Source organism: Aquarana catesbeiana, linkage group LG01, assembly GCF_042186555.1.
Source record: "Aquarana catesbeiana isolate 2022-GZ linkage group LG01, ASM4218655v1, whole genome shotgun sequence".
Lineage (NCBI taxonomy): Eukaryota > Metazoa > Chordata > Amphibia > Anura > Ranidae > Aquarana > Aquarana catesbeiana.
The window spans coordinates 499,374,980-499,394,004 of NC_133324.1; the positions used below are offsets into that span (position 1 = coordinate 499,374,980).

General features: G+C 42.9%; 1 protein-coding gene across 4 annotated transcripts in view; it reads right to left on the reverse strand.

The window, feature by feature from the left end:
* EPS15L1 (epidermal growth factor receptor pathway substrate 15 like 1) overlaps positions 1–19,025 on the reverse strand; it is a 327,178-nt gene that overhangs the window by 145,160 nt on the left and 162,993 nt on the right. For all 4 annotated transcript variants that reach the window (XM_073592681.1, XM_073592671.1, XM_073592690.1 and 1 more), the window contains 2 exons: positions 8,840–9,001; positions 4,472–4,669 (listed from right to left, as the gene is read on the reverse strand). In XM_073592681.1, coding sequence (XP_073448782.1) covers positions 4,472–4,669; positions 8,840–9,001 — 360 coding nt within the window. The remainder of the gene's footprint in view (positions 1–4,471; positions 4,670–8,839; positions 9,002–19,025) is intronic.

Genomic DNA, 19,025 nt, shown 5'->3' on the forward strand with positions numbered 1-19,025 from the left:
GGGCTGTCGCTGGGCATCACTGACTTTCAACTCCCTCCAAAGGTTTTCTATGGGGTTGAGATCTGGAGACTGGCTAGGCCACTCCAAGACCTTAAAATGCTTCTTACGAAGCCACTCCTTCTTTGCCCGGGCGGTGTGTTTTGGATCACTGTCATGCTGAAAGACCCAGCCACGTTTCATCTTCAATGCCCTTGCTGATGGGAGGAGGTTTGCACTCAAAATCTCATGATAAATGGCCCCATTCATTTTTTTATGTACACGGATCACTCGTCCTGTTCCCTTTGCAGAGTAACAGACCCAAAGCATGATGTTACTACCTCCATGCTTCACAGTAGGTATGGTGTTCTTTGGTTGCAACTCAGCATTCTCTTTCCTCCAAACATGACAAGTTGTGTTTCTACTAAACAGTTCTACTTTGGTTTCATCTGACCATATGGCATTCTCCCAATCCTCTTTTAGATCATCCAAATGCTCTCTAGCAAACCTCAGATGGACCCGGACATGTACTGGCTTAAGCAGGGGGACACGTCTGGCACTGCAGGATCTGAGTCCCTGGCGGCGTAGTGTTTTACTGATGGTAGCCTTTGTTACGTTGGTCCCAGCTCTCTGCAGGTCATTCACTAGTTCCCCCCGTGTGGTTCTGGGATTTTTGCTCACCATTCTTGTGATCATTTTGACCCCACAGAGTGAGATCTTGCGTGGAGCCCCAGATCGAGGGAGATTATCAGTGGTCTTGTATGTCTTCCATTTTCTAATTATTGCTCCCACAGTTGATTTCTTCACAACAAACTGCTTGCCTATTGCAGATTCAGTCTTCCCAGCCTGGTGCAGGTCTACAATTTTGTTTCTGGTGTCCTTCGATAGCTCTTTGGTCTTCACCATAGTGGAGTTTGGAGTGTGACTGTTTGAGGTTGTGGACAGATGTCTTTTATACTGATAACAAGTTCAAACAGGTGCCATTAAAGGTAATGAGTGGAGGACAGAGGAGCCTCTTAAAGAAGAAGATACAGGTCTGTGAGAGACAGAAATCTTGCTTGTTTGTAGGTGACCAAATACTTATTTTCCACCATAATTTGCAAATAAATTCTTTCAAAAATCAGACAATGTGATTGTCTGGATTTGTTTCCACATTTTGTCTCTCATAGTTGAGATATACCTATGATGACAATTACAGGCCTCTCTCATCTTTTTAAGTGGGAGAACTTGCACAATTGGTGGCTGACTAAATACTTTTTTGCCCCACTGTATGGGTTTCGGGTGTCAAGAGCATTTGCATGAGTATGAGTACTCATGCAAATACTCGGTATGGGCACCGATACCGATATCAGTATTGGTGCAACCCTAGCAGATAGGTCTGAAAATGGTAGCTGGCTGGCTGTTTTGCTTCAGTCACAACTTTTAATCTGCAAATTAGTGACTAAGAAGTTGTTGAAGCCAACAGCGAGGCAATCAGTATTCAGAAAAAAATCTCAACAATAGCTCCACCTTTCTTTTATAACTGTCTCACAAAATAGCATAACAAACCAAAAACACCATTTAATTAGTTTTAAATATTCAAAGCAAACTCCATGCTTTATTTTGCTGAGAAATCATTTTGATAAACATCCCCCAGCATTTCCGGCCATGGCCATTTTGAGTAAGGGCAGACGATCCATGTAGCATTTACTTCCTGGAATCCATCTGCCCTTAGCTCAATCATGCATAAAGGAGAGTGTGCTTAGCTGAGAAAACCCCTCCTGAAGACTCCTGGGATGTATAACATCATTTATCTAGGCAAGAAACCAGAAGGTAACCAAAGAAATTAAGAAAAAAAGTAAATATGATATACTTTCCTATTCATTTACTAATGCTAGCATCATGAGGATTAAAAATAATCAATGTTAATTGGGAGAGTGAAGTTCTACTTTAACCATTGCAGTCTATAGGGTTTTAGATCTTTAAAGCGAACACCACCTTTTGCACCATGTTTCACCTTACATGCATATTTAGGCAGCAACATGAAACATGGTCAGAGTGCAAAGCTCTCAGTCTGAAATTCATTTAAAGTCTTATTTGTTTCCTATGGTGTCAATTCATACCACTAGGTCTCAAACTATTGCATAGAAAACGCTGCTGTGTGAATAGAACTTTATGAAGTGTTGCTTTTCACAACTTAATAATGAAAAAAGATAAAAGAAACTGGTGTCCGTTTATGAAGCAGTGATCAGTGGTGATCCCGAGGATCGCCGCTGATCACAGTCCATAAACAGTTTATGAAACAGTGATAATCGGGGGAGAACATGTATGAACTTGTTCTCCTACCGATTATCTCTACACATGGAGAATCCTCATGAATGACACAGTAACGGCCAGTTTATGAAGCGGTGATCTCACCGCTTCACTGGCGATCTGAGTCAGAATTCACACTCCCAGGTTCACCAGCTCAGAGGTGGTGAATCGGGAAGTGAAGAGGAAATCTCAGGGGATCTGAGGGGGAAGGAGGAAGATTTTTAACTTCCTTATGCCTCGTTCAGAACCCCCAACACTGTAACCATGTCCCCCTGTCATATTTATCTGTATACATATATATATATAATGTGTATATGTATATATATATATATATAATGTGTGTGTATATACATGTATATATAATGTGTGTGTGTGTGTGTGTATACATATGTATATAATGTAGGGGGACTCTAATCCACGCCGTCTGTCCGTGTATTGAGCGGTGATAATTTATCACTGCTTAATAAACTGACATCTTGGTATTTCGGTGAATTTCTGGTACTGTAATCTCGTAAAGTCTCACGAGATTCCAGTATCAGGGGCCATTCTCCACTGTTGGAAGCGTTTGTAGATTGCTTCACTCCTCAGAAGGTGAAGCGATCTACACCGCTTCATAAACTGGCACACAGAGGAGAAAGATCTTCACTGTGAATGCCGGAGAATGAAGCAGTGAATAGATTTCACTGCTTCATAAACGGACACCACTGTGTGATGCACCGGGATCAGCATACTGGCACTGTTCCTGCCAGCGCACACCCACATTCATGTGATCTGCACAATTGTCTGGTCTGAATGAGCCCTGCATTAAATATTATTTCATTTTACCTGGAGGAATCACTGAGAGAATAGTTATTTTCTGCTGCTGTTTTAAAGATAATAAGGACGTTGCATATATTTTAATTTTTTTGCTACAGTTGCCTTGTGACAAATTAAAGCAGAACATTGATGTTGAATAACGTTCACTATTCTGAATAAAAGTGGGGTTTAGTTCTAGACTGATCTAATAAAATTAAAGAATGTTTACATTTATTAATTTTATTAATTATTACGTAGCAGATTCGTTCAATAGCAAATTTATTGATAAGTCCGTCAACGTAAAACATGCAGCTCGCACATACATTTTTAAAGAAGACATTAAATATGCTTATATTCTGCCTTCCCTTGTTCCTTCTTTTCACCCTCATCTACAAGACAATGATTTTTTAAATAAAACATTTCATTTCATTTTTTATTTTACTCAGTGACCTCATTACTGGGTTTCTATGCAGGCAGATCATTGTTAGTGGAAAACATCAGAGCCCACCTCATGCCTCAGTACTCCTCTCCAGAGCTCTAAGCCCTGATGCAAGCAGCTGGCTGGCTCTTGCAAGGGACTTATGCAAATATAAATAATGCCTTGTTGGGTGGATGTCAGTGGGGAGGAAACTCCTATGCACCATTTGCATGCAGATTGCCCTAGTTAATGGCCACATGTTATGGTGAGCCTCCATGATTAAAAGAACTAAAATTCAATGAACGAAAGGGGGGGGGGGGTGAAGCCTTGTACACACGATCAGATTTTCGGATGACCGTTCGTCCATTTTTTGTTGCATGCTAGTCTCATGTGGAAAGTGAAGAGCTTACTCACCATACGAAAATTCTCGTACGACAGAATACGACTTCAAAAGTGACGTAATGTGTTGAATAGTTTTGTATGTATTCTTTCATTTCTGAGCATGCATAGTCTTGCTCTTACGTTTTTTTTCGGACGAAAAAACCGTACTAATTAAACCAAAATCGGACATTGTGTTCACATCTGACAAAAATGTTATAGTCTGCACACCCAGCTTTTGTCGTATGAAAAATCTGCAGATCGTTCGTCGTAAGAAATTTTACTTCAGATTTTTGTATCCTGTGTACGGGGCTTAAAGGACAGACTAGGAAGGAAACAGCTATATGGTGCTGGACATTCTCCAGCCAGGAAATGAGGCTGGCTCTACATGATTTGTTGCGGCTTTTAATGCACAGTGCAAGAAGCTCTGGATAGACAGTGAAATCAGAGTAAGTAATTTCAGTACAGGAAAGGAGCCTGTACAGCTGTGGAAGTTAAGTTTTAAGATTTCCCAATAAATATCTATGGATACTTCTGTTCATTAGCCTCTTAAAGGAGAAGTATGGCCAAAGTTATTTTGGCTATACCTCTCAGGTAGTGCACAAATGGTACCTGATCGATTTCCTCTTGTGTGGATTTTAATGACTTAATAATGGTCTCCAGTTGAACTTTGCCAGCCTGGATACTCTGCTCCAGTTGAGTTTCTTCCTGCTGTAATCTGTTGAGTTCTGATTTGGCTCTATTAAGCTCCTCCTCTTGTGCCTGCACATCTGACTCCTGGGACTGAATCTGTACCTTTAAAGATGAAATCTACAAGACAGAAGCACTTATTTGCTAAACAAATTCCAAATAATAGACAACAAAAATTCATACTATCATTATTTTGTCATATTTTTCCAATGCATGGGTTATGATTTAACAACCCTACTGTGCTTAGCTGTAAGTTGAGAAACTATATATATATCTTTTAGATCTACAGCTGCTACTGGCACCCAGCTTCCTGCACAGCTTCTCATTCTGTCCTCCTTTAGCTCACATGAACGGATAATTCTTAATCATGCTCACTTGCCCTCAAACAATTAAAAAAAACAAAACAAAACACACTGCTTTATCCAAAGTTTCCCCCAAACCCCTGAGAAGTGGACAATTCCAGCATGACTTTGGATTTGTATATGCCCCCACTACCATCTACATCTGCTGTCACTAGAGAGAACTTATTCTATTTACATTAGTGACAGCTTTCAACCACTACAGCGATGGTCTAATCTGGTCAAACTAGAAAAAAAACACTTTACAACTTTTGTCTATAAATTGCATATACAGTGGGGACGGAAAGTATTCAGACCCCCTTAAATTTTTTACTCTTTGTTATATTGTAGCCATTTGCTAAAATCATTTAAGTTCATTTTTTTTTCCTCATTATTGTACACACAGCACCCCATATTGACAGAAAAACACAGAATTGTTGACATTTTTGCAGATTTATTAAAAAAGAAAAACTGAAATATCACATGGTCCTAAGTATTCAGACCCTTTGCTCAGTATTTAGTAGAAGCACCCTTTTGATCTAATACAGCCATTAGTCTTTTTGGGAAAGATGCAACAAGTTTTTCACATCTGGATTTGGGAATCCTCTGCCATTCCTCCTTGCAGACCCTCTCCAGTTCTGTCAGGTTGGATGGTAAACGTTGGTGGACAGCCATTTTTAGGTCTCCCCAGAGATACTCAATTGGGTTTAAGTGAGTGCTCTGGCTGGGCCATTCAAGAACAGTCATGGAGTTGTTGTGAAGCCACTCCTTCGTTATTTTAGCTGTGTGCTTAGTGTCATTGTCTTGGTGGAAGGTAAACCTTCTGCCCAGTCTGAGGTCCTGAGCACTCTGGAGAAGGTTTTCATCCAGGATATCCCTGTACTTGGCCGCATTCATCTTTCCCTCGATTGCAACCAGTTGTCCTGTCCCTACAGCTGAAAAACACTCCCACAGCATGATGCTGCCACCACCATGCTTCACTGTTGGGACTGTATTGGACAGGTGATGAGCAGTGCCTGGTTTTCTCCACACATACTGCTCAGAATTAAGGCCAAAAAGTTCTATCTTGGTCTCAGCAGACCAGAGAATTTTATTTCTCACCATCTTGGAGTCCTTTAGGTGTTTTTTAGCAAACTCCATGTGGCTTTCATATGTCTTGCACTGAGGAGAGGCTTCTGTTGGGCCACTCTGCCATAAAGCCCCGACTGGTGGAGGGCTGCAGTGATGGTTGACTTTCTACAACTTTCTCCCATCTCCCGACTGCATCTCTGGAGCTCAGCCACAGTGATCTTTGGGTTCTTCTTTACCTCTCTCAACAAGGCCCTTCTCCCCCAATAGCTCAGTTTGGCCAGATGGCCAGCTCTAGGAAGGGTTCTGGTCGTCCCCAGCGTCTTCCATTTAAGTATTATGGAGGCCACTGTGCTCTTAGGAACCTTAGGTGCAGCAGAAATTTTTTTGTAACCTTGGCCAGATCTGTGCCTTGCCACAATTCTGTCTCTGAGCTCTTCAGGCAGTTTCTTTGATCTCATGATTCTCATTTGCTCTGACATGCACTGTGAGCTTATATAGACAGGTGTGTGGCTTTCCTAATCAAGTCCAATCAGTATAATTAAACATAGCTGGACTCAAATGAAGGTGTAGAACCATCTCAAGGATGATCAGAAGAAATGGACAGCACCTGAGTTAAATATATGAGTGTCACAGCAAAGGGTCTGAATACTTAGGACCATGTGATATTTCAGTTTTTCTTTTTTAATAAATTTGCAAAAATGTCAACAATTCTGTGTATTTCTGTCAATATGCGGTGCTGTGTGTACATTAATGAGGGAAAAAAAATGAACTTAAATGATTTTGGCAAATGGCTGCAATATAACAAAGAGTGAAAAATTTTAGGGGGTCTGAATACTTTCCGTCCCCACTGTAAAACAAAAAAAACTTTAGCAAAATAATACGGCCAAAAAAAGCTCTTTTTAAAACAAAGTACTTATTACTTGTGCAACAAACCCAAATTCTATTTACCAATACAGTAAAACCTTGGATTGCGAGCATAATTAGTTCCAGAAACATGTTTGTAATCCAAAGCACTCGTATATCAAAGTGAATTTCCCCATAAATAATGGAAACTCAGATGATTCATTCCACAACCATTTATTCATTACTCCTTCAGTCTCTATAAAAAGATTATAGCAATGTGATAGGTTGTTTAACCATAAAGTGTCCATTCACAAATGGCGGCCTCCACAAGGGGATTAGAACCAAAATCCAGCAGGAGCTATGGAGTATAAAAGAGAGGAGAGGCACCTCTAAGTGTAGCAATATGGTTACATTTAATGAAGGTACAACATTTAGCAACTCACATGGTTGATGATTAAAACAGGCACATCTAAGTATACAGGCAGCCAGGGTAAAGCTGTCCACATAGACCATCCTCCGCACCGGTGCGCCAGCTCTCACTGATGTCAGTCTACAATCATGACTGAGAAGACTACCCTACAGTACAGTGATCTGATAGCGAGGCTTGTAGCGCTAGTGGAGTGCAGCGTAGAAGGGGGATGATGTCGATTGCGGTGAGGAGGCTGGTTTATGTGGATGGCTGCATACTTAGATGTGCCTGTTTTAATCATCAACCATGTGCGTTGCAAAATGTTGTACCTCCATTAAATTTAACCATATTGCTACACTTAAGAGGCAATTCTCTTCTCTTTTATACTCAGTTGTGACATGACGCTACTTGTATATCAAGACCTGGCTCGTTTATCAAGTCAAAATTTATAAAAAAAAAATTTGCTTGTCTTGCAAAACACTCTCAGACCACATTACGCTCAATCCAAGGTTTTTACTGCATCTTGGGCATCGTGACTAACAGTATTACATTCATTAAACTGACAACAGTAATCATCTACACATATCTTTAAATATCTTTCCATAATGTAGCAATAATGGTAAAAAATTGTCAGAGGAGGGTCAAACTCCGACTTCGGGAATTGGTATGGGGGTTCACCTATAATGACTTACTTTGACCTTTTAATGCCAGATTTACAGAAATAGGAATGATTTATTGAGTGGACTCATGTCTGTGCTATCTATAGATATCTATGTGGATATTTAAGCTATAACAAGGCCAGACCTTACAATCTGAACTTTTAGTATAGAAAGTTATTCTGAAACAGAATAAAAAAAAAACCTGTTGCATGACATATTCTATCATACTGTTGCAGCTACATAAAATATACCTTTCATGGCAGCTGTAGTGACACAATTATGTGTTTCTGAAATATCCTTTAGGCTGGTTTCACACTATTGTGAATTGGATATGGTTTTCTCTATGGAGCCTGTTCACACATCTCTGCAGCAGCTCCGGTGCGTATTGCACAGTTGCCCTGTACATCTTTTGATCTGTTTCAGGTCTGAATTCAGCTCGAAATTTGGGCTGAAATGGTGAATGGAGACGCAACGGACTCCTGCCGTGAGCCGCTGCGATCCTTAGTGTGAACCCAGTCTTAAACTAAGAAAAGTGTAAAATGGGTGGTGGGCTTCTGTCAAAGCATATGCTCCACCCATATTTCTGAAGCCACCACATGCCACTTCTATCTCTTTTTCAAAAGATATAGGGGTGAATAAGAAACTAAAACTCGTAAATAAACAACGGGGGAACTGGTCACATTTCTATTCTGTTTGATTACTACTTAGGATAGCTATTTTATGGCAATTAGAAAGAAAAATGACAGTATCACACTGCCCCAATGGATTCTTTATAACCAGGAATAAATAATTGTCCAGCTGTAAAGAGAGCCAGAGTTGCCCTGGCCTTGTACAAGAGGATGAAATACAAAATTTACTGTGAGAGAACCTTGTCAATGCAGTTCTGGAGAGACCCGAAGCCAACATGTGATTTAACAAACCCCAGTTGGACTTCAAGTAATTAGAAAGAGACTGAAAAGTACATCCTTACCATCTGCCCTTCCTCCTGGCACTTCTGCCTGACATCACTCAGCATGTCTTTTAATTTTGCTTTTTGTTGGTCCATTTCATCTAGCCGGTCTTGTGCATCTTGCTTTTGTGCTTCCAGTTCCTGTAAGGTTGACGTTTCCCGGTCTAGATCATTCTGCAACTCCTATAAATCATATACAAGTGCAGATTCTGTATTAATTCTGCACATTAACCTGTATGACACACATTTACTAATTACTGGTTTTTCTTTATATCAGTATAACAAATATGGACAAATGAATAAGCATGTAATTAAGAGCCTTTTTAAGGCCAGAAACTCCAGTCACCACACCTACCCCAGATGTACCTGCACATTCTAGATGCTTCTGGGAAGCAACTAAATGGAGCAGGATGATTCAGGTCAACAGAGCATGGGTTATTCTAAATTCAGTCAACTCAACCTATCCCGCATCAATATAGTTATATATAAAATCCAAGGGGATTACACCACAGTGAGCATAATTTCTTCTTCAAAGAATAATCCAACAACTTGAGGCAACCCTCAAGTCCTCTTCCACTCCTCCATGAAGACATCACGAAGCTGGTGGATGTTAGAGACCCTGCGCTCCTCCACCCTCCGTTTAAGGATGCCCCACATATGCTCAATAGGGTTTAGGTCTGGAGACATGCTTGGCCAGTCCATCACCTTTACCCTCAGCTTCTTTAGCAAGGCAGGGCATATATATATATATATATATATACACACACACACACATATATATATATATATATATATATATACACACACACACACACACACACACGTGCATCTCATAAAATTAGAATATCACCAAAAGTTAATTTATTTTAGTAATTCAATTAAAGTATAGATGCATTACACACAGAGTGATATATTTCAAGCATTTTCTTTTTACATTTTGATGATTATGGCTTGCAGCTAGTGAAAACCCAAAATTCAGTAAAATTATATTATGACATAAGAAAAATATAAAAAAAAATAATAAAATAAAAAAAAAAAATTTTTTAATACAGAAATATTGGCTTACTGAAATGTATGTCCATGTACAGTATAGTATGCACCAGGGGCGGACTGACAACTCATGGGGCCCCCGGGCAATAGGAGATTATGGGGCCCCCAGGCTTAGAAATGGCCGCCATGGGGCAGCCATCTTTTTTTGACGCAATATGAATGTGGGCATACCCACTGATGGGAGGGGCACCATGCTCGGCGACATGCTGAGTGGCAGGAGACTTAGCGCTAGTGACCCAGTAAATTCATCAGGAGCCTTTCACGGGCATTGCCATCTTAACAGCATCATGGGCCTCTGGGAAAAATACTGCACTGGGACCCCTACCAGGGAGATGATGACCTGCGGCATATATATTGCACTATGGCGAACAATGGGCATGACCAGTGGGAGAGTCTTAAAAGAGGATTGAACAGAATCTGCATCTGCTGTATACAATGCAAACATACCACAGACCTTGCACCCACAAATTTCGAATTACTGTGTCGCAGCTGATAATCTCAGACACAAATGAATCTCAGTCAAAGGATCATTTGTTTTTAAAATAAATTATTCCATTATATATGGTTTTTTTCTGCACAAAAAAGGATATTTTTGGCTGTGGCAACATTACAGAAGAACTTAATTAAAACCAGCAACTGTTGAGACAATGAACACCTTGGTCAGGTCTATGTATAGTATAATGTATAGAGTACAGGGGTCATGAGTAGAGTACAGGGGTCAAGTGGATATCCAGTGGAGACCTTTACTACATCAAGGGACAGGAAGTCCCCACCTCCTTGTATGCAAGTAGCTGCGTTTAGGATTGGGACGCGTGGAAGGATACTGGCACCCATACAACCGGGGAGACAGGATCAACATCACGCGCTCGTACCCCTCCAGGGGTGGGGTGCTCCGGTGAGTGTAACCACATTGGGGGGGTGACTGCCAGTAATTACAGCACGGCTCTTTACCACTAAAGAAGAACTTTCTGCACGATTCCTACGGGGTTTTGATGCACGGCACATTATATTACTGTTATGAACATTTTGTAACAAACAGTATATGGGATTTTCTTTGATACAAAGTTGCAGTTTTTACACATTATTAATGATTTACTATTATGGTTCTCGCACATCAATGCACTATGGTTTGATAACCACAGTTTTGGGCACTTGTCACTTTATAATTATTAATTAGAAGATTTATATATGTTATATAATGGTGATGATTTAAAATTTGTGTTATTGTTTGCACTTACAGTAGCAAATTCTCTTTATCACTAAATAAGGATTTTTCACTAAAATAGGGATACATCGTTTTTTTGGGAGTTTCGTACTATAACAAATTCTTCACTTCTAAAAAGCCATTATATTATACACTTGAGCACTTGTTTAATTTACAGCCACACCCTTAGTTCTAACACAGCGCCACTCTCTATTTTTTGATTTTCAGTTTTCTGGGGGATCACTTAGGTGTCCCCTTCCTATATAGGGGGGCTGCAGGTGTAAACCAGTCTGTAAGCGCGGATCTGTCGATATATTTACACAGCGGGAGATGCCCGCAGACTGTGTATGAAATATAGTGGAGGAGGAGGGAGCGGAGCGCTGCGCTGCAGCCACAGCTTAGCCCAAAGCGGCCCCAGGGTAGGCAGCCTACCGATCAAAAAAATTTTGATCGATCGAAAAAATTAACGATTAATCGAGGAATTAATCGTTCATTTCCGCAGCCCTATTTAACCGTTCCCGACCGGCGCACGCTGATGTACGTCGACAGAATGGCACGGCTGGGCAAATGGGCGTACTCGTACGTCCCTTTAAATTTGCCACCATGCCATTGCGTGCGCGCCGGCCGGGAGATCCCTGAGTCGGGTCGCGGGTCCCGCGGACTCGATCGTCGCGGGGATACCCGCGATCGGCTCACAGAGAGGAAGAACGGGGAGATGCTAATGTAAACAAGCATCTCCCCGTAAACAATTTTTTTCATCGGTAGGCTGCCTACCCTGGGGCTGCTTTGGGCTAAGCTGTGGCTGCAGCGCTCTGCTCCCTCCTCCTCCACTATATTTCATACACAGTCTGGAGGCATCTCCCGCTGTGTGTCTCCGAGTTGAGTGTGAAAACTTTGGTAGCACTGTGAGAAAAGTCCCGCCCTCCTCCTAGGTCAGCTCGTGTGATAAGACGCAGTGTTCTGTCTATCACACGAGCTGATCTAGGAGGAGGGCGGGACTTTTCTTACCGCGCGGCCAAAGTTTTCACACTCAGCTCCAAAACACACAGCGGGAGATGCCCGCGGACTGTGTAATCCAGGCACTGACTACAGTAAAGCTGCAATTATCGGCACGGTGAGGCTGCCATTATCGGCACGGCGAGGCTGCCATTATGGGCACGGCGAGCCTGCCATTATGGGCACGGCGAGGCTGCCATTATGGGCACGGCGAGGCTGACATTATGGGCACGGCGAGGCTGACATTATGGGCACGGTGAGGCTGACATTATGGGCACGGTGAGGCTGCGATTGTGGGCACGGTGAGGCTGCGATTGTGGGCACGGTGAGGCTGCGATTGTGGGCACGGTGAGGCTGCGATTGTGGGCACGGTGAGGCTGCGATTGTGGGCACGGTGAGGCTGCGATTATGGGCACGGTGAGGCTGCGATTATGGGCACAGTGAGGCTGCGATTATGGGCACGGTGAGGCTGCGATTATGGGCACGGTGAGGCTGCGATTATGGGCACGGTGAGGCTGTGATTATGGGCACGGTGAGGCTGCGATTATGGGCACGGTGAGGCTGAGTTTATGACGTGTGACGTCTTAGCCATGCCCCACTATGTCCGGCTTCGGCCGTTGCCATAACAACGGTGCTAAATCAGTTAAAAGTAGTAGGATCTGAATGTGCGTTATAATTAATCGAAATTAGTTGATCAAAAAAAAAAAAAATGATTAATCGAACACGAAAATTTTAATCAGTAACAGCCCTACTTTTAAATAAAATCCACTTGTTGCAGGCTCTGAACTGCGCAAGTGAGTAGTAGAGCCAGCAAAAATAGTGAACTGCTGTGGTTGGCTTTAGATCTGGCAGTGGGGCATGTGAATAAAAGCCAAGCTTGATGTGTGCCATGATATCACCGCACAGGCACGCACCCAGACCTGCTCTGCTGCCTGATCCGAGGCCAGGCTCAGCAGAGCACTATTCAGATGGACCCGAATGGCAACAAGTGGATTTTTCACGGGCATGGGATTGTTAGAGCGACTTCTGTTGAGCAGCAGTGGGCACACATTGATCATACAGGGTAGTTCTTTCTTCACCTTCTGTACAAGTTCCACTATGGAGGCGACCTTTAAGGGCGGAAGGAACACTTTTCTTGGGCGGTGTCCAAGACCAGACCCAGATACATCAAGGCTTGGGTCGGACAAAGAGCAGACTTGTCCAAATTTAGTACCCAACCTAGGCGTTGTAAGACGCGCACTGTACTTGACACGTTTAGAATTAGTGTAGGGCGAGAGCATTCCCTTAGAAGTAGATCGTTCAGATATCCTATTATGGAGACTCCTTGAGGTCTTAGGGAAGCCAACACTGGGGCCAGAACCTTTGTGAAGACCCTGGGGGCCGTGGCTAGACCGAAAGGTAATGCCACAAACTGGAAATGACTGCCCTCTACAGCGAAGCGTAAAAACCTTTGGTGTGGACCGAAGATCGGCACATGAAGGTCCTCTTCTCAGGGACCTTATGACCGAACCAACAGACTCCATGCGGAAGGATCGGACGTCTACAAAGAAATTGAGAGCCTTGAGGTCCAAAATGGGCCTTACTTCCCCATTTGGTTTCGGCACGGTGAATAGGTTTGAGTAAAACCCCTTGAATCTTTCCTCGTGCGGGACCTTTACAATTACCCCTTCTTTTCTCTGGATCCACTGGGACCCTTGAATGTAGAAAACGGTTTGGGGGAACCTCCCGGAACTCTATTTTGTAACCGTTCTTTACAGTGGAAATGACCTGTCTTTTTTTTTTTTTTTTTGTCACATCAGTCGACCAATTTGAGGGGTATAGATCAACTTTGCAGTTCATTTAGTTATCCGTCCCTCTCTCATTGTCTCATCATCGTGACACTTTGCCATATAAACAAAAAGAAGAAAGAAGAGTGCTTACAACCATACATATATCCAGTCAAGGGGATTACTTAGACTTGCCGGAGGTCATATAAATCCAGTTGACCATGTTAAATTCTTATTTGTCTATCCCTGCCCTCCCCCTTCTCCCCTCCAACCCATTCCTTCCCCCTCCCCAATCCCCCCCTCCCTTCTCTCCAGGGTCTAACGTTCATTCCACTCTCCTTCTTAAATTACAGATTTTATTTCTTTGGCGTAGCTCCATGTTTTTTTTAATTTTTTCCAATGGTCCCAGCTACCCAGATTGTTACTTCTTATGTCTTCTACTCTGCACTCCAGTGTCTCCAAATTACAAATCTCCTCTATTGCGTCAAACCACTCCCATATCTCCGGGCTCTCCTTCCTCTGCCAGTTCCTTGGGATCATTCTTTTTGCCGCATTCAGAAGTTGCGGGACAAGAGTCTGCTTACCGTTATTTAGATCCCCCCTCCCCCCTAGGAACAGGACCTCCCAAGGGTCGTCTGCTACCTCTATTCCCGTTATTTCCTTTATGAGGACAAGGATTTTATGCCAGAAGTTTTTAATTATGGGGCAACTCCACCACATGTGTCCCATTGTTCCAATCTCTTGGCATCCTCTCCAACAGGTGGCTGGCCCTTTCTGATATTTACTTGTTATCTCGGGGGTCAGGTAGCTTCTACTGATGCATTTGTAGTTCATTTCGGCCGTTCGAGTGTCTATTTTTGAATTGGCACTTATTTTAAAAATCCTTTTAATTGTGTCAATATCCTTTTTAGTGCCTAAATCTCTCTCCCATTTGAATATGAATGGCGGCATCTCCCACTTTTCTGAAGCTAGCAAGATTTTATAGATCTGAGAAACTGTATTTCTTGAGGCCTCCTTATCACACAGCTTTTCAAAGTCTGTCAGTTGTCTTCCAGACCTGATTGGCTGTGGTAGCCTATTCACAAAGTGATTTAGTTGAAGATATCGCCATCCATCTAAACCCCGTGTATTCCTCCCGTGTGTGAGTTGCTGGAGTGACATCATTTTACCTTCATTCATAATTTCTCTTAATTGTGTTTTTCCCCAAAAAGCTTCTTTTCCTCCTATACTCTCCATACCTGGTGTAAAAAATGTATTATCTAATAGTGCAATCAGTGGTGAATTATATTTCCCATTTACTTTCTTGTATATCCCATCCCATATTTTCAAGACATTTCTTATTATTTTGTGTGTACTATCTGCAAGTGGTCTAAAGTGTGGGGGATTCCAAATAATAGTGCCTAGTAGTGAATTACTTAAATCTTCTTCTAATTTTACCCATTTTTTCCGTTTAACCTTCCTCGCCCATTCTACTACCCTAGATAAAACTACAGCTTTGTAGTACATCTGTATATCAGGAACTGCCAAACCTCCGTCTACTTTCTTTTGTTTTAGCGTCTGTAGGGACACTCTCGGTTTTTTTTTTCCAAATAAAGGTCATGATTATTTTTTTTTAACGTCCTCAGGTAATTCTGGGGGAGGGGAACTGGTAGCATCTGGAAGACATACATGATCTTGGGTAATAATACCATTTTAAAGACATTGATACGTCCAGTCCAGGAAAGGGCCTTATGGTAGAGTCTATTACATTCTGATCTTACCCGGTCTAATAAGGGCATATAGTTACTAATAAACGTCTTCTTAATTGAGCTGGTTAGTTTAACGCCCAGGTATTTTAATTCCTTAGTCTATTTAAAACTAAATTCTTTTTTCAAAATCTCTACCACTGGCTTGCTTACATTTATATTTAATATTTCTGATTTATTCATATTCATTTGAAAATTGGATACCTCTCTGTATTTTCTTAATGCCTTCATGAGGTTAGGCATCGTCGTGTCTGGGTCCGTAACATAGAATAGCACATCGTCCGCATATGCTGCGACTTTGTGTTCCTCCTTTCCGACCACAACACCACGAATATGCGGGTCCCTTTGTATTGAAGCCAGGAAGGGTTCCATGGCTAAAACGAAGAGAAGCGGGGACAGGGGACACCCCTGTCTCGTGCCTCTCTCCATCTCAAATGGTTGAGAAAAGATCCCATTAACTTTGATTACAGCAGTTGGGTGATTGTACAAAGTTTTTATCCTCCGAATCATTTTAGGGCCCAGTCCCATGGCCTCCAGAGTCTGGATCATGAACCCCCAGTCTACCCTGTCAAAAGCCTTCTCGGCATCAATTGACAGAAGTAGTCCTGGGGGCCCACTCTCCTTCATTTTCCCCGCCAAGAGCAGGGTCCTAATCCCGTTGTCCCTCCCCTCCCTATTGGGGACAAACCCTGCTTGGTCTGAATCAACTAACAGGTTCATGTATTCCTTTAATCTTTCTGCCAACACTTTAGCGTAGAGTTTTGTATCGTTGTTCAGTAGAGAGATTGGGCGATAGCTTGAGCATATTGTTTTATCTTTGCCTTCTTTCAGTATAATTGTAATGGATGCTTTCAATGCATCTCTGCTCATCTCAAAGCTGTCACCCAACCCGTTCATATACCGACACAACCTAGGTACTAAAACTTCTCTAAATGTTTTGTAATAAAGTGTTATTAGGCCATCTGGGCCTGGGCTTTTCCCTAAGGCCATTCCAGCTAACACTTTACTAATTTCTTCTTCTGAGATTGGTCTTTCCAATAGGTCTCTATCCTCTAGGGTTGTCCCGATACCACTTTTTTAGGACCGAGTACAAGTACCGATACTTTTTTTCAAGTACTCGCCGATGCCGATTACCGATACTTTTTTTTTAATGTCACGTGACAGTTTTTTTTTTTTGCTATTTTTGGGGGGGGGGGGGGGGGGTGAACGTTGTATGTGTGTGTGGTTTTTTTTTTGTTTTCTTTTACAATTTTTATTTTTTACAATAATATTTTTTTATTATTTATTGTTTTTTTTTTTTTTTTTTTTAAATCAGCCCTGTTGGGGGGCTTTGGTGAGATATCAGGGGTCTTAACAGACCTCTGATATCTCCCCCTTGAGACAGAGAAAGAGACAGAGGATAGAGATTCCCCAGTCCCTTTCTCTGCAGCGTCAGCTGCACTGAGAATGAATGGAGAGAAGACAGCGGCTTCTCTCCATTCATAAACTGACACATCGTAATCACAGAAGATTACAATGTTTCAGTTATGTGAATGGACAGAGTCAGCTGACTCTATCCATACACAAAGGAAGGAGGGGGAGGACGGAGGAACTGAGGGGGAGAACGGAGGGAACAGATGAGAGAGGAATGCAGGGGACAGATAAGGATAGAGGAACGGAGGGGGAGAGATAAGGAGAGAGGAACGGAGGGGGAGTACGGAGGGGGACAGATAAGGATAGAGGAACGGAGGGGGAGAGATAAGGAGAGAGGAACGGAGGGGGAGTACGGAGGGGGACAGATAAGGATAGAGGAACGGAGGGGGAGTACGGAGGGGGACAGATAAGGAGAGAGGAACGGAGGGGGTGTACGGAGGGGGACAGATAAGGATAGAGGAACGGAGGGGGAGTACGGAGGGGGACAGATAAGGAGAGAGGAACGGAGGGGGAGTACGGAGGGGGACAGATAAGGATAGAGGAACGGAGGGGGAGTACGGAGGGGGACAGATAAGGAGAGAGGAACGGAGGGGGAGTACGGAGGGGGACAGATAAGGAGAGAGGAACGGAGGGGGACAGATAAAGATAGAGGAACGGAGGGGGAGTACGGAGGGGGACAGATAAGGATAGAGGAACGGAGGGGGAGTACGGAGGGGGACAGATAAGGATAGAGGAACGGAGGGGGACAGATAAGGATAGAGGAACGGAGGGGGAGTACGGAGGGGACAGATAAGGATAGAGGAATGCAGGGGACAGCGGAGAGGCACAGAGGAACAGAGGGGGCACGGAGGAGGATGCAGTGACAGTCAGCTGTGAGCGATCACCGCTGTATGTCACTAAAGCTGGTGAAAGCCGCTGGGGGAGAATCCTGTAACTCCCCCACGCGCCGATCACAGCTGTCCTCCAGGTATCGGGGGAAGCATTGGGAGCATTTGCCCGAGTACAAGTACTTGGGCAAATGCTCGGTATCGGTGCCGATACCGATACTAGTATCGGTATCGGGACAACCCTACTATCCTCCTCAGGGATCTTGGGGAGCGCTGCCTTTTTGATATAGTTGTTACCTCTCTCTATCCTGTTTTTTGAGTAGATGTCTTGCTTGGGGGCAGAGTATATCTCTTTATAATAGTCCCTGAAGGTTTCTGCCACCTTCTTAGTTGAATATTCTATTTGACCCTCTTTAGTTTGAATTTTTTCTATGAAATTCCTATCTTTTTTTTTCCTTTGGACTATTTTTGCAAGATGTTTGCTCGGTTTAATACCCCATCTGTGTCTCTCCCAGACTATCTTATTCTGGACTCCTGTTCCATTACCGTTTTTAACTCAGATCTTTTAATGACCATCTGATGGTGTATCTCTTGGGGTAACTGACCTATATATTTTTTGTGGGTTTGTTCTAATCCCGTGAGCTCCTCCGTTAATTTTTGGATTTTTTCCTGCCTCTCTTTTTTTTCAATCAATACTCCTCTAACGTAGGCTTTATGTGCCTCCCATAATGTTGCCCCTGATATATCCCCCGTATCGTTTACCTCAAAATAATTCTCTAGTTCTTGTCTAATTCTGTTATACCCCTCTACTTCTCTAATCAGCTCCTCATTTAGCCTCCACTGCCCCCTCTCAGCCTGGTCCCTTCCTGACCTCACTTCGATGGTCATTGGTGCATGGTCAGAGTAAGTTATGTTTCCTATCATGGATCCCTTTACCCTGTCAATCCCCTTATGCTCAATTATACCCCAATCAATCCGAGAGTAGGTCCCGTGCACAGGGGAATAGAACGTGTAATCTCTCTTAGTTGGATGTTGAACTCTCCAGATGTCCACCAGTTGCCATTTGGAAAGTATTTGCTTTAACTTCTTTAGATGATTACAGTCCTGCCCCTGGGGACGAGCCGTACTGTCCATACTCGGGTTGAGGCAGAAATTAAAGTCCCCCATCATAATCAAGTGTCCACTCATAAACTCTACTATTTTTCC